The sequence below is a fragment of the Leptinotarsa decemlineata genome, unplaced genomic scaffold, assembly GCF_025532065.1.
Source record: "Leptinotarsa decemlineata unplaced genomic scaffold, Ldec_3_MD MMD2_tig00026307_RagTag_RagTag, whole genome shotgun sequence".
In the NCBI taxonomy this organism is placed as follows: domain Eukaryota; kingdom Metazoa; phylum Arthropoda; class Insecta; order Coleoptera; family Chrysomelidae; genus Leptinotarsa; species Leptinotarsa decemlineata.
This window is the reverse complement of record NW_027412681.1, coordinates 992,564-1,009,287: the sequence shown is the minus strand read 5'-3', so window position 1 is coordinate 1,009,287 and position 16,724 is coordinate 992,564. Positions and strand designations below refer to the sequence as shown.

Below are 16,724 nucleotides of genomic sequence, written 5' to 3'. Positions count from 1 at the left end.
TTCTCAATGACTATGAATTTTTTCATGCTTTTTCCAATTATTTTTTTGAATAAAAGATTTGGAGCAGATTTTACACTGGAACGGTTTTTCGCCAGTATGTATTTTTTCATGTCTCTTCAAAGTACCACATTGATTGAATGATTTGGAGCAGATTTTACACTGGAATGATTTTTCGCCAGTATGAATATTTTCATGTTTTTTCAAATTACCACAGTCACTGAATGATTTAGAGCAGACTTTACACTGAAATGGTTTTTCACCAGTATGAATTGTTTCATGTACTTTCAAATGACCTCGTAGAGGGAATGATTTAGAGCAGAAGTTACACTGAAATGGTTTATCACCAGTGTGAATTGTTTCATGTACTTTCAAATTACCACATTGACTGAATGATTTAGAGCAGAAGTTACATTGAAATGGTTTTTCACCAGTATGAATTTTTTCGTGCAATTTCAAACTTTTATTTTGAGTAAAAGATTTGGAGCAAAGTCTACAATGAAATCGCTTTTCACCAGTATGAATTATTTCATGGCATTTCAAACTACTTTTTAGACAAAAAGATTTGGAGCAGATCTTACACTGAAACGGTTTTTCACCACTATGACTTCTTTCATGTCTTCTCAAATCAACACAACGAATGAATGTTTTAGAGCAGATTTCACACTTAAACAGTTTTTCGCCAGTATGAATATTTTCATGGTTTTTCAAATCACATTTATAATTGAATGATTTAGAGCAGAATTTACACTGAAACGGTTTTTCGCCAGTATGAATTTTTTCATGTTTTTTTAAATCACCTCCATGAATGAATGACTTGGAGCAAATTTCACACTGAAATTGTTTTTCACCAGTATGAATTTTTTCATGCCTTTTCAAAGTATCTTTTCGAATAAAAGATCTGGAGCAGATTTTACACTGAAACGGTTTTTCGCCTGTATGAATTCTTTCATGTGTTTTCAAATCAGTTTTGCGAATGAATGATTTAGAGCAGATTTTACAGTGAAATGGTTTTACACCAGTATGAATTTCTTCATGTCTATTCAAATCTTTTTTGCGAAAGAATGATTTAGAGCAGATTTTACACTGAAATGGTTTCAAACCAGTATGATTGTTTTCATGTAATTTCAAACAAGTCTTTTGAATAAAAGATTTGGAGCAGAGTCTACATTGAAATTGCTTATCACCAATATGAAATTTTTCATGTATTTTCAAAGTACCACGTAGACTGAATGATTTAGAGCAGATTTTACACTGAAACGGTTTTTCACCAGTATGAATTTTTTCATGCAATTTCAAACTATACTTTTGAATATAAGATTTGGAGCAGAGTGTACACTGAAACGGTTTTTCACCAGTATGAATTTTTTCGTGTATTTTCAAAGTACCACTTCGACTGAATGATTTAGAGCAGATTTTACACTGAAATGATTTTTCACCAGTATGAGTTTTTTCATGTCTTTTCAAAATATTTTCATTGATAACCTCCTCTTCCTTATCAACAATTGTTTCTTCTTGGGTTTTAAATAGAGGGTTTCCAGGATCTGTAAAAATAGTTTTATGAAGAGAGGATAATAGAAACTTATTTCAGTACATAGTTACACATAGATCACAAGAAACGTAACATTTGCAAATTGAAATATTTTTAAAAAATTGGATTTTTCAGTTGAAATGCCTTAGAATTCAACATTAACAAAGATTTTAATCAGTATCAACACTGAGTACACAAAAACAGAATGAACTATATCTCTAAATCTCATCAAAATGTTTATACAATGACCTATTGAAAACATTTTTCACATACAAGAACAAAAATAGGCTCTCGATGAATGTTTTGCTAACCAAATCAACATCATCAGGAGATAACTCAGACTGTCATCAACTGATGATGTTAATACTATACATGATAAAAATTACACAATTTTCACAAAAATACATGCCAACTTCAACTTTATCTCGAGAAAAATATCTGGCAGAGATTGTGAGCGAACTAAATTGTGAATTCGGTACACTACCATTACGCCAATTCACCACTATATATAGTTTCAATTAATTGAATGAGTCTGTTCGTAGGATGTGAAAACATTAGTTAACATATGAAAAGACACTAGAATTTAAATCAGTAACGTAAGAAGCATATACTAGGTAGAATTCAGTTCGTATTAAACACTTTCAGTGAAACATGTAACGCGGTTTCGTAAACTGTTCTGTGGAATGTGATACTTGAATAATCTCAGTCATTGTAGACAGTTCTACAGATATAATTTTTTACTTGGATTTGGAACAAATTTTTGTTGAAAATATGTTTTTTGTCACCCATTAACATTTTTGGTTCTTTCTTGTCAAACCTTTGGTAAAATAAATGTTACCTGAAGTAAGTTGTTTCAAATCCAGAGCCTTATCTTCGCCTTGCATAGAATTAGACCCGTTCTGGCATTGGCAGTTATAACAGAATTTTGAATGATCAGGGCTGAAGAAATCGGTTGGACTAAGCAAACCACCACATACCTCACAATCTGAGGGTACTTTTACATCTTCAAAGTACTTTTCAAATTTCAAATCATGATCAACAACATCAATGAGATCTTCACTTCCGACTTGGTTTGGCTCTAATTCATATTTTGTGATAATCATTTGTACTGCATTATATTCCTCCTCCTCCTCTTCCTCTTTAATTAGTCTTCCACAATTATCAGTACTCATTATCTAGTTTAATTTTCAAGATGGCGAGACAACGTGGATTTGTTTGTCAGTTTTTATCTTTGGGTCACGTTTTACTCACAATCTGAATAGTTAATTTGAATTATGATTTATAATAGTATGATACAGTTAAACACGGTAAACACTAATGAAAATGAAGAGAAGACCAGAGAACACCAATTTACGTGCTTTGTGGAGTAGTAGACACGTAGCTAGAAAAAAAGATGTATTTTTTTCTTTCTCTCTCTACTCTTGTCTAACATCGCCTGCTTCTTCCGTCTCTGGTGCCTTCGACCACCACTCATTCTATTTCATAACTCTTTTTCTCATGCGCATGTCGGTTCTGGATTTTTTATAGAAATACAGATATTTCCAGAATAGAGATGGGAAATACCGCTCTCTTATTGGAACGTACAAGTTTTGACGCGACTGGAAAATACCCCGTTAAATACTCCACAACAAAACTGCACGAAAAGGAATGACCATATTACGTGATATGTAACGTCAGCGTATCGCCGTAGCTTTGCAACATTTGCTTTTCGGTTATTTCGTAGAATTTTTATTTCATTTCGAGTAATCTTATTTACCTATTTATTTCTTCTTTGTGTTTGTATTTGATCTCATTTTAATTTTATGAAGCAAAATTTTCATTTCATACATCTCATTCCCCTGATCATTCGAATAAATTTCAATCCAAAGAAGTTTTTGTATTTTTATATTATTGTGTGTAATACATATGCTAAAAAGTTCCATAAAAAGTTGCGGATGATATATCGCGATCGCGTTCCATTGTTACCCACAGCAAAGCACCGCGGCAGAGATTTGGTGATTCAATAGGAACGAAAGACGAAAACTAGTGCAAGCGACCATACATTCATGACACTCGCTACAGAATACTAAGGCGAAGAAGCGATGCCGATACATTACTCGGCAATACCGTCTATTGCAAAATATCGTCGTGTAACATCCTTGAATACCTCGATGGTACGATATCATAAAACCGCGCTCCAAAATACTGTTATTCCAATTCCAACCCATCTCTACTCCAGAAATACTGTACGGGAATAAAACAACACGCTTGTTTGCTGTTTGATTGCGACTTTAATTCAGAAAAAAGAACATTGTTGCCAATATAACAATTCAATACTGCCAATGGCATAAATGATCAAAGTTTGATGTCAGAAACCAACACCCCCTATTATATCAAACCCTACTTTTACCTAAACCAACAACTTTCGGTTGGTAAATAAGTCAATTTGAAATTTTCATCTGATATGGCTCTTATAAAATGATGACGTATATCTATATGCTTCGAGCGTTTGTGATATAATGACAGCAAGTTTTCGTGCACTCAAGTTGTCATAAAATAATACTATACAATCTTACTTGCCTGTTAATTCAAACCAAAAACTCATGAGGTATATTGCTTCGGAGACTTGCCATATACTCTGCCAATATTGAACATGTTCAGAGTTCTTTAAAGTCCCTATGACTTATTTACAGAAAAAGTATGTAACGATTTATTGTCTCAAATTAGTTTTTCTGTTCTCCATTTTAATTCTGTGTACCGTTTAAATAAAGATGTATACAGGATATATCCCTGAAAACAGAACACGTCCATTTTACCACAAACTCAGTGTAATTTCTAATTCCGATATGTAATTTCAAGAATATAATGTCAATCACAAAGATTACATAAATAGGCTTCAGTATTGCCGGAAAACAACTACTTTCCTGGCTAATACCACGCTGGAAATTGAATTATATCCGACAGACATGTTTTTCATTTCTCAATAACCTACCTACTTTGGGTGAATGACTTTTTAGCAGTATGAATCGAGTTACATCTCTCAATGAATGACTTCATGAGTTTTTTCATGCATTTTCAAATTATTTTTTTGAATAAAAGACCTGGAGCAGATTTTACACTGGAACGGCTTTTCGCCAGTATGAATCTTTTCATGTGTTTTCAAATTACTACTGTGATTGAACGATTTGAAGCAGATGTTACACTGAAACCGTTTTTCGCCAGTATGAATTCTTTCATGTCCTTTCAAATTACTAAAATGGATGAACGATTTAGAGCAGATTTTACATTGAAACGGTTTTTCGCCAGTATGAATTTTTTCATGTGTTTTCAAATTATTTATGCAAAAAAATGATTTGGAGCAGATGTTACATTGAAAGGATTTTACACCAGTATGAATTTTTTCATGTCTTTTCAAATTACCACAGTGAATGAATGATTTGGAGCAGACGTTACACTGGAATGGTTTTTCACCAGTATGAATTTTCTCATGCAACTTCAAAATATTTTTTTGAATGAAAGATTTGGAACAGATTTTACACTGAAACGGTTTTTCGCCTGTATGAATTTTTTCATGTTTTTCCAAATATTTTTTGGAAGAGAATGATTTGTAGCAGATAGTACACTGAAATGGTTTTACTCCAGTATGAATTTTTTCATGTTTTTTCAAATTACCACAGTGACTGAATGATTTGGAGCAGATGTTACAACGAAATGGTTTTTCGCCAGTATGAATTCTTTCATGTCCTTTCAAATCACTACAACGAATGAATGATTTAGAGCAGATTTTACACTGAAACGGCTTTTCGCCAGTATGAATTCTTTCATGTCCTTTCAAATCAATACAACGAATAAATGATTTAGAGCAGATTTTACACTGGAACGGTTTTTCGCCTGTATGAATTTTTTCATGATTTTTCAATTCACTTCTTACAACGAATGATTCACAGCAGATTTTACACTTAATCGGTTTTTCGCCAATGTGAATTTTTTCATGTCTTTTCAAATTATCGCACCGAGAGAATGATTTAGAGCAGATTTTACACTGAAATGATTTTTCGCCAGTATGAATTTTTTCATGTTGCTTCAAATGAATATTTTGAATGAAAGATTCAGAGCAGATTTCACACTGAAATGGTTTTTTGCTGGTAAGAATTTTCTCATGCAATTTTAAACTACTTTTGCAAATTATACGATGAAGCGAAATCTTCCCTGTATGCTCATTTTCAACAGATTTTACAACAGGTCTTTTATTCAAACTTTCTGACCAGTCTTCATTTTCCTCATAAATTCTGCACTCTCTAATTGAATTTAAACCAAGTTTTTCAGTATCCTCTGTTTCTTGTGAAAATTCCTCTTCAACAAAATGAACACTTTCAATAGCACATTCTTTTTTACTTGATATTGATGACATATTTTCGATGGTCATCTTCTCTTCCTTCACAATTGTTTCTTCTTGGGTTCTAAAAAGAGAGCTTCCAAGATCTGTGAAAAATAATTTTATGAAGAGATAATAAGAGCAATTTATTTCAGCACATAGTTACATTAATGATAGTCACGAGAAATGTGTTACTTTTGAATCAAAATATTCATGAAAAATATTTTTCAGCTGAAATGCTTAAGAATTCAACATTAACAAGGATTTTTCACCAATATCGATAATAAGTAGCTTCCCACTATTGTGAAAACATTTTTCACAACTCAGAATAAAAATAGTATTTCGATGCAAGCTATGCTAACCAAATTAGCATCATCAGAAGTTGACAACTTGGCTAGTGAAACGCGTGTCGAAAGACAGTATGGAAAAAATATTTTCAATAGATTTATTTTACGCTAGGGGTTTCAAATTTTACTTATAACATTATGTCTGTAATGATATTGTATAAATGATGTTTCATCTATTATTTTTCAAACTGATTCTCAAACTATTCTGTATCTGTAGAGTAGGGAGGGTGAGTGTAAGCCCACGCACTTAGGCCACATGTGACCCATTGTACATCCTCCCGAGGAGTTGTCCTCCTAGGTCGTCGTCCATCCTGTCCTTTCCAGGAAGGTGGACAGGTCGCTGGGAGACATCTCCTTTATATGGTCCAGTCGGTTCAGATGGTCCGAGCAGTATAGACGTGTATAAATTGTTCTGTCCAGCAACTCAGTGAATAGCAAAGCAACTTAGGGAAATTATTCTGCCGGTTGGTGAAACCTATCGATTTGTGGTTTTTGACAATCTCATCAGGTAATAATGTCGAGAAGTAAAACTGAGATTACTTCAATTGTCAAAGATTCCATCACTGAATTATTACTCGATAAAGAGTTTATTAGCAAAATAACGAAAAAAATCTGTTTAAATGTGTTTAAAATCTGTTTGAAAAAATAACCGATAAAATAGAACAAAAACTGAGAGACATCGAAACAGAGGTAAAAAATCAAGCTGATAAAATCGGGGTACTGGAGCAAAAAGTTAATGATTTCCAACAAGAAGCAGATAATAATTATCAACGCGCAAAATCTAACAATATTTGCATATTTGTCTGAGGAGAATAATGAACAATTATTGAATAATGTTCTGCAGCTCATAAGATTGAAAGCCAATTTGACATGAAACTCGATAGATATATTGTTCTCAAACTATTAGTAAAATAAATGTGTTACCTAAAGCAAGTGGTTTCAAATCCACAGTCATATATTCCTCTTGCATAGTATTAGACCCATTCTGGCATTGGCAACAGAATTTCCAATGATCAGAGCTGAAGAAATCAGTTGCACCAAGTAAACCTCCACATACCTCACAGTCTGAGGCTTCTTTTACTTCTTCCAAGTACCTTTCAGATTTCAAATTATGATTAATGACATCGATGACATCTTCACTTTTGATTTGTTTTGACTCTGATTCATACTTTGAGATAATCATTTGGACTGCATTACATTCCTTCTCCTCCTCTTTAATTAGTTTTCCACAATTATCAGTAGTCATTATCTAGTTTAATTTTCAAGATGGCGGGACAGTGTTGATTGGTTTGTTACTACTTATCTTTGGGTCACTTTCCTCACAATTTGATGAATTAAACACTTTCCTTGTGCTAATACGGAAAATGAAAAGTAAACACGGAAAAACACAATGTATTTCTATTCAATTGTATCTGAAACGTATTATACAACTCTACGATGTATAAAAACCCAAAAACCCATACGTCTCGCTTACGTATTTCGTATCTTATATGAAACAGTGTTACCAAAACGGAATACGGAATCGTCAAAATACTCACTAGGACAGAGAAGTATCCTCACACATGCATGAAGCTTATGAAACAACAGATTTTGAAATATGAAAAGAAACAAAAAACTCTTGATTTTGATGTAATAATAAATAAAACTCGTATTTTTCATATTAACAATCATGTCAAGTAAAGAACTTACTGAAAAGTGCCTTTCCTACCGTAAGATTGTAGGATTTTGAAAAAGCTTAATTTCATTCGCAATGACATCTAAATCTGAAAAACGAGTATCAAAATTTATCTTCAAAGCACTCAAAGTTTCGATTGCAAAATTGACGGAAAATTCAGTCTCTGCAACTGTGTAACAACTGATATGACTGGTTTTAGAACTTCAGACATATCCAAACATTTTCCTCACAAGGACTGTTGATGAATGATACAATGTAAGACTAATGGTTTTGAACCACCATCATTTTCTACAGCCTTTGACACAAGTGCAACCACTCCTTTATATATACCATACATATTTTTGCATCCATCAGTTGTTATAGATTTCAAATTTCTCCATCGAAAGTTCTTTTTATTAATGGCATTTTCAACTCCCTTAAAAATATCTGCCCCAGTTGTCGTGCCGTGAATACTATCAATATCAAGAAGTTCTTCATACACTTCATAGCTTTTATCTACTTCGCGAATAAAAATCAACACCTGAGCAGTATCTGACACATCCCTTGACTCATCCAATGCTAGAGAAAACCACTCATGATGTCCATTTTTGTCAGACAGTTGAGATGATATATTTTCTGCGATGACTTGCACCCTCCGAGCCACGGTGTTTGCTGAAAATTTTAAATAAATTTACCTTTTCGGGGCAAACTTCCTGTATACTTTCTCGAACCAACGCGGTAATTTCAAATATTTAATTACGCCTAATGCCACCTAGCGGGTAGCTGAGAAAGATAGTACATAGTACCACTACTCGCCACTAGATAACGTCATGTGTTACAATAATAATTGAAAAGCAAAAAAAGCGTAAGTTTGCTTAGGTCACGCACTTTGCGACTATCCTAGTCTGGAAATATAGTTAAGGGCATAAATCGGCCCTTGGAACAAACTGAAAAAATCATTATAGCTCGAAGGCTTCAAAGTTTGGAGACCCCTGGCCTAACCTAACCAGTTTTTTCAAAAATCGCGTCCAATTACTAACCAGACAAGACTTCAGTGGTCCACAGCTTCATCCTGCAAATTTGAATGACGTAAATTCTACCTCAAATAGAAAATTATCCATCGCAAGAAATTAGTGTCTGACGGAAACTGAATTTCAGCAATTGTCTCACTTTCGGCCGAAACTGAAACTTCCTTACAAGGATTGTTTTGAGGGAAAAATAAAGAAAACGTTATTATAATCAGTCAGTCTTTATTTTTTCATCTTTAAGTCACAACGTTATGCAGTCTTCCACATTTTTACTTGTTGATAATCAACATATGTTAGAATAAAGTCAGTTTTTTTAAACTCTAAAGGATATATCCCTGAATACATAAAACATATCCATTTTATCACAGGCCTAGTATAATTTCTAATTCCTACATATAATTTCAAGAATATAATGGCAATCACAAAAAATACATACATAGGATTCAGTATTCATCTTTTTTTTTCTTATCTGCTATTTTGCATCCAATAAACTAGTAATGAATTCAAGAAAATAAATCTCAAATCGTTCAACTCTCTTAAAGTACCTAAACAGTGGGTTCTGGTAAATGCATGCTGGAAAATAACTACTTTCCCGGCTAATGTCATGCTTGACATTGAATTATATCCGACAGACATTTACGGAAGATACCTCACAGAAGTTCGTCTTGCAGATGTTTCACATTTATTCAAGTTGGCATCTTCAGGATATGATTTATTTTAGACTGTAATGGTTTCTTCCCTTTAGGAAGTTACTCATTTCTCAAGGGCCTACTTTGAGCAGTATGAATTTGTTCATTCAACTTCAAGCTACGTCTCTCAATAAATGGTTTGTAGCAGACTTTACACCAAGATGGATTTTTGCCAATAACCATTGTCACGTCTTTTCAAATTATTATACGGACTAAAAGAATTTAAGCAGATATTACACTGAAATTTTTTTCGCCAGTATGAATTTTTTCATGTCCTTTCAAATAACTTTTGCGAAAGAATGATTTAGAGCAGATTTCACACTGAAACGGTTTTTCTCCAGTATGATTTTTTTCATGTGTTTTCAAATAACTTTTGCGAAGGAATGATTTAGAGCAGATTTTACACTGAAACGGTTTTTCACCAGTATGAATTTTTTCATGTTCTTTCAAATGACCACACTGACGGAATGATTTAGAGCAAATTTTACATTGAAATGTTTTTTCGTCAGTATGAATTTTTTCATGTACTTTCAAATGACTTTTGCGAAAAAATGATTTAGAGCAGATTTTACACTGAAACGGTTTTTCGCCAGTATGAATTTTTTCATGTCTTTTCAAATAACTACAGTGATTGAATGATTTAGAACAGATTTTACACTGAAACGGTTTTTCGCCAGTATGAATTTTTTCATGTTTTTTCAAATTACCACAGTGATTGAATGATTTGGAGCAGATGTTACACCGAAACGGTTTTTCGCCAGTATGAATTTTTTCATGCTTTTTTAAATTGCTAGAATCAGTATATGATCTAGAGCAGATTTTACACTGAAACGGTTTTTCGCCAGTATGAATTTTTTCATGTGTTTTCAAATTATTTTTGAAAAAAAACGATTTGGAGCAGAAGCTACATTGAAATGGTTTCACACCATTATGAATTTTTTCATGTTTATTCAAAGTACGACGTTGATTGAATGATTTGGAGCAGATTCTACACTGAAACGGTTTTTCGCTAGTATGAATTTGTTCATGTTTTTTTAAATCACTAGGCCCAGTATATGATCTAGAGCAAATTTTACATTGAAATGATTTTTCGCCTGTAATAATATTTTCATGCAACTTTAAACTACTTTCGCAAATTTTATGATGAAGTGGAATGTTCCCTGTATGCGTAATTTCAACAGATTTCACATTAGTCCTTTCGTTCAAATTATTTGACCAGTCTTTGTTTTCTTCATGAATTCTACTCTCTCTGATTGAATTTGAATAATGTCCAGAACTAAGTATTTCAGTAATTTCCTTCGTTTCACATGACATTTTGTGTTGAACAAAAGGAACACTTTCATCTGACATATTTTCATTGATTATCTCCTCTTCCTTCCCAACAATTCTTTCTTCTTTGGTTCTAAAAAGATAGCTTCCAAGATCTGTAAAAATGATTTTATGAAGAATATATTTATTGAAATAGATAATACTAATACACATCATTATATAAAACATATTACTAACATAGAAATTGAAAACAATTATATAAAAAAAAACTTAAAATGTAGATATAGTACAAAATTGGAAAAAAACATTTTTAGTTTAAAAAATAACGACATATCGTCGGCCTAATTGTAAAACCACGTAACTGCCATTTGGCCTATTTTACAGGAGAGCAATAAAACTTTCTCATTTGACACTTCCTCTATGGTTTCTTACGAAATCAAACACTGTTGTATGGAAACATGAAAATAATCTGTCACACACCAGGTTTTGTTGATTATTATTTTTTTTATTGTTTCTCAGTGAGTTACATGTTCTGTAAATACTGATTTCTGGAGTTAGGTGTTATGGAATGCGGAGTTGAAGGTTTTGGACAGAGCTTAAATATCCGCTTACATCTCAAAACTAGGAGTTACGTTAAAATCGTAATAGTACAAGAGTTCATATTTAATTCCATGCAGTAACAATGAATGAAAAGGGGTGTTCGATTCTCCAATTTCACATGGTTCAAAGGTCTCAATAATCAAACAGATTTTAATTGGATTAGTTTATTACACAAAAATTCAGAGACAAACCAACCAAAGTTGGAAAAACGTTAAATTTTTCTTAATTAATCAGTTTCAAAACATCGTAAAATGAATGGTAGTCGGAAGGCATTGTTTGTTTTAGCTCTTGTAGATGATTATATTTTGATCGAGGAATCTTTCGTTTGGATGTGTACAGTTGAGGAAAATAAAATTGACCAATTAAATGTGAATCGTTACACGCCGAGGCAGTAGTTTCTTTGCTTTCTTGCTCTCCCATTTCCTTTCATTAACCTTGTGCCTTCTTCTACGCTTTGGGCTCACTATTTGTTCTTCTTTAATGTTATCGCCAGCTATATTTATTGTATTCTCATTTTCATTTGCTTGTGAAACAGAGCTATCAATAAGTGACGTGTTCTCTTCTATGAACCCATTATTTGTTTCCTCGATTACATTAGGAACTTGAAGTGAAACGGTGCTGTCGATGATTATTGACGTGTTTTCTTCTATAATCCCATTTATGGTTTCCTCGATTACATTAGAAACTTGTCGTGAAATAGTGCTGTCAATATTTGACGTGTTCTCTTCTATGACCCCAACATTTGTTTCCTCAGTTACATTAGGAACTACATTGCTATATGATATTCCTTCACTTGGAATCATACTATCATACAAAGGTGGAAGTGAATCTATAGCAATAACAGTGGTAGTATCAGTACTAGTCACTGCGTTAGATATCTCTACAAGAGATCCATCAGCCTGCACAATAAATACTTGGCTAGCAATAACAGAATCAGTACGATCTGTCGAGGACTCCATTATATCACAATTCAATGCATCATAGTTTTCTTTTAAAGAGGATGTTTCAGCAACAAAACTGGAATGGTCTTGATTCATGAGAGATTTTTCCTCCTGTTTTTCATTTTTCAGCAAATTTAATATCTTTCGTGCTCTTGAACTCATCTGAAATCAAAGTTGGAAATGTCAGGTAGGAAAAAGCTTCTGTATTTCAAATTTGAATACGTGACTCAATACGTAACTCCACAAATAGATCTAAAACTGGAAAGTTTCAGAAAGCAAAACATTTATGTTACTTGGTTGAAAGACACGCCAGATAAAGCCATTGTATGGCGAAACACGTGTTGCGTTTTTGTAAAACAATTTAGTGAAAATCTCACAATAAAGTGTTTTTGGAATACGTCATTTATGTTGCATTAACAAAACACGTAACTCCAGTTATCACCTATTTGCAAGCCACATAACTCTCTATTTATATGGGACCTTTGGATTATGATTGACAAAAGATATAATTTCTATCACATAATGATTATTTGAGATATTTCATTAATTATTATCGGCGATTAAACGTGAAATGACTGCGATAGTTGAAATAAAAAGAGGCTTATATCAAAACGCGTTACTCCAATACGGTGTTTTCTAACCTATAATCTCTGATTTAGTCAAACCGCATAACTCCAATTCATATTAATTCATATTATTCAACTATTCACAATATGAAAATCACTTTTCTATTTGAAAAATATAAAAAAACGGTACTTACTTCGTCAGTGTACTCAACCACGATTGTTAAAAAACTGAATATGTAATAAAAAAACCACTTGGTAGAGCACTGTTGACATGCCTATTACTAACACATGGACAATTAGGAGTTAGTGGGTTGGAAATAAAAAAAACCCTAACAAAAGATACGTGGTTTGTAAATTCCTTTTTATTAAATTTAACGAATTTTTTGGAGGTACGAGGTTTATATCATTGGTGTAGAGCATTTTCTACAACAATTTGGCATAATAAACTCGAAACTGATTTTCGTGGAGTTACATGGTTTTACAATTAGGCCGACGATATGCTATTAAAAATACATTGCAATATAGTTGTAGCTCCAATACAATGATAAAAAGCAGAAAACAACATACAAATACTATATTTGTTCATATTATCTTACCAAGTACTACTCTATTAGCATTATGGATGGATTTCAATAACTGTTATTTAAAAATACTTAATGATGGACGTTTACTATTTCAGTTTTATTATCAACAATATACATCTGGTTTGTTAAGTTAAATTCTATACAGCTCAAAAGTTTTGTCAAATCATGTTTAATAAGCTTTTTTTAATGTTTTCCACATCAGTTGAGAGTTATATTATTATTTTCCGAATCGTCAACCATTCGAAGAAAGCTGAGTATAGAAATTTTATTTCTTTCATTGATTGTGAATTCCTAAACTGTTCTGTGGAAATTTCACAGTAAAGTGTTAGTTGAATCATCTCTGTCATTGTAGCTTAGTTCCCCAGATATAATTTTCTATGATTTAGAACTTATTTAAATATATTTTTTATGGCACCCATCAACATTTTTGGTTCTTTCTTCTCAAACAATCAGTAAAATAAATGTGTTACCTGAAGCAAGTGGTTTCAAATCCACAGTCATATATTCCTCTTGCATAGTATTAGACCCATTCTGGCATTGGCAACATAATTTCCAATGATCAGAGCTGAAGAAATCAGTTGGACCAAGTAAACCTCCACATACCTCACAATGTGAGGTTTCTTTCACTTCTTCCAAGTACCTTTCAGATTTCAGATCATGATCAACAACATCAATGAGATCTTCCCTTTTGACTTGTTTTGGCTCTGATTCATACTTTGATATAATCATTTGGACTGCTTTACATTCCTTCTCCTCTTCCTCCTCTTTAATTAGTCTTCCAGAATTATCAGTAGTCATTATCTACTTCAATTTTCAAGAAAGATGGCGGGACAACGTGGATTTGTTTGTTAGTACTTATCTTTGGGTCACTTTCCTCACAATCTGAAGAATTAAATTCAACTGTATCCTTGTGCTAATACGGGTAAATGAAAAGTAAACACGGTAAACACAATATATTTCTCTTCATATGCTGTGTTATTATACGCCTCTAAAACAGTCTAAGATGTCTAAAAACCAATAGGCACTGCTGCTCCAAGGCAAAAAAAAATTGTATGAAAATGACAGATGAAAATGTATACTTTTCGCTATAATTGTATAGCATCAATATCAATGGTCGCCAACACTGTCATCAGAATAATTGACAAATGACAGCTTCCCGCATGATTCAAAGATGGAATAAAGCGATTAGCGCATGAGCAGACACTCCATCGTATGTGAAATCTGAATATTTTGAAGTAGTTATTGCAAATATATTGATTTGATTACTATTTGCATTATTATCAATTGAAAATTCTGCATTCACTGATCTAGCTTTAGCTTTTATTATGTATCAAATCAAATGACAACACAAAGTTTACTAAAACAAAAATCAAGAGGGGTGAGGTGAACTACCAACTACCATTCATATATATTTATTTAAAATTCGTCTTTTCTCTTTTCTCACTGTGGATTTATTTTTCTTTCAGCGTCAGCGGTTTTCGATAAATTTGACTAATCTGAAAATTAAGTGCTTTGTGATCGTGATCTATGACTTCTATGACTTCTATGAGTTCTATGACAGACAGACACGCTTTTCATAATGAGACTCACATTCCGAATTGCCAATCGTTGCGGAATTCCGCTACTGTGGCGGAATATAGTCAATCTATCATGTCAAATTTGCCATTTAGTCAAAAAAAAATCTTTCTCACATACATAAAGATGTCACTAAAATGTCACAAAGTTAAACATTACTGAGGTATCTCCAAATGAAATCAGAGATGCCGTAAATAATATGAAGTAAAATCAGTAAAAAATCAAATAATATCTCCTTTATGTAAATTGCTAAATAAAAGTATACAATTAGGTATTTATCCAAATTGCCTTAAAATTTCCAAAGTTGTGCCTGTGTATAAAAAAGGTGATCCAAATGATATGGCCAATCACAGACCAATTTCATCACCCCCTATATTATCAAAAATTTATGAGAAATTACTGAAGTCAAAAATTAACAATCATCTTGAGCAAAAAAATGTTTTCACAAATTCCCAGTTTGGCTTTCGAAATAATAAATCTACAACTCTCGCAATAAGTAAACTTGTGGATACTGTAAATTATGGTTTTGATAACAAGAAATTTCTTGGATACCGTTATGTGATCTGTCAAAGGCCTTTGATTGCGTCTCTCATGATATCCTCTTGTCAAAGCTAAATCTATTTGAAATTGATGATAAACTATTAGGGCTTATAACTTCCTACCTATCTGACAGAAAACGAATTACATACTTCAATAAACAATGTTCCAATTTATCATCGGTAAAATATGGGGTTCCTCAGAGCTCGGTACTGGGCCCGCTACTGTTCTTGATTTACATCAATGACTTACCTGCGGTGGTGCCAGACACTGAGGTGATCCTCTTTGCTGATGATACAACATTGATTGAAACAAATCTCTCCATAACTAATTTAAAGGAAAAAATCATAGAGGCACAGTTGAAGGTTGATGATTGGTTCAACTGTAACAGGCTTCGCTTAAATGACTCAAAAACTGACTATATTGTTTTCTCTCTTAGAAATCATGACATGGAGTTGAAGTCAAATGTGAAATTTCTTGGAGTAATGCTTGACTCATCTTCAACATGGAAATCTCATGTTGATTATTCAGCAAAAAAAACTATGCAGGGTAACTTATCTCCTAAAAAACTTGGCTAAAATTGTTAGCAATAAGGTACTAATCAAGGCTTACTATGCTTTATTTCAATCACTAGTTCTGTAGGCATTTCTCTGTTGGGTCCACTCGGCACATACTGAAAGAATTTTTGGCATCCAGAGACGAGCTATTCGATATATGCTCTCTCTTACTTATAGGGAGGATATTAGAGAAAAATTTATAAAATTTGGTATCTTAACTATACCGTCTACAGTATCATAGGTTGTCTAAAATCAGAAATTATAACAATTATTATGGTCCAATATTCTTCAATAAAATTCCTGAAGCTATACGCTGTACCCCTACTAAAAGTTTTCTACAAATAATAAAAAAACTACTTATCAAAAAAGCGTATTATAGAATTGAAGAATTCCTGTCTGATGATGTGGTCTCTTCTTTGCCGATGTTGCAGTGGCACACAGGTAGAGCCACCTTTTATATTATGTAGATGTAATTATAACCATAACTTACCTATT

At 32.8% G+C, this 16,724-nt stretch overlaps 3 protein-coding genes across 4 annotated transcripts; all 3 read right to left on the bottom strand.

Annotated features, from left to right (window-relative positions):
- Nucleotides 1–3,687: 3,687 nt before the first annotated feature.
- LOC111506424 (uncharacterized) lies at nucleotides 3,688–7,940 on the bottom strand. Its single transcript, XM_074181254.1, has 2 exons — nucleotides 7,154–7,940; nucleotides 3,688–5,989 (listed from the first exon to the last, which is right to left on the bottom strand). Exons 1-2 carry the CDS (start codon nucleotides 7,473–7,475, stop codon nucleotides 4,548–4,550), a joined length of 1,764 nt encoding a protein of 587 aa, XP_074037355.1. The 5' UTR covers nucleotides 7,476–7,940; the 3' UTR covers nucleotides 3,688–4,547.
- Nucleotides 7,941–9,101: 1,161 nt separating this feature from the next.
- LOC111506426 (uncharacterized) lies at nucleotides 9,102–14,677 on the bottom strand. The gene is made up of 2 exons (XM_074181256.1): nucleotides 14,031–14,677; nucleotides 9,102–11,024 (listed from the first exon to the last, which is right to left on the bottom strand). Exons 1-2 carry the CDS (start codon nucleotides 14,356–14,358, stop codon nucleotides 9,823–9,825), a joined length of 1,530 nt encoding a protein of 509 aa, XP_074037357.1. The 5' UTR covers nucleotides 14,359–14,677; the 3' UTR covers nucleotides 9,102–9,822.
- Nucleotides 11,592–13,279, bottom strand: LOC141485145 (uncharacterized). Of its 2 annotated transcripts, none has more exons than XM_074181262.1 (2): nucleotides 13,171–13,279; nucleotides 11,592–12,572 (listed from the first exon to the last, which is right to left on the bottom strand). In XM_074181262.1, the coding sequence occupies exon 2, from the start codon at nucleotides 12,570–12,572 to the stop codon at nucleotides 11,832–11,834; it is 741 nt and encodes a 246-aa protein (XP_074037363.1). In that variant the 5' UTR covers nucleotides 13,171–13,279; the 3' UTR covers nucleotides 11,592–11,831. The 2 variants fall into 2 exon arrangements, with proteins under 2 accessions (XP_074037363.1, XP_074037364.1); XM_074181263.1 differs by lacking the exon at nucleotides 13,171–13,279 and adding an exon at nucleotides 13,052–13,129.
- Nucleotides 14,678–16,724: the final 2,047 nt, after the last annotated feature.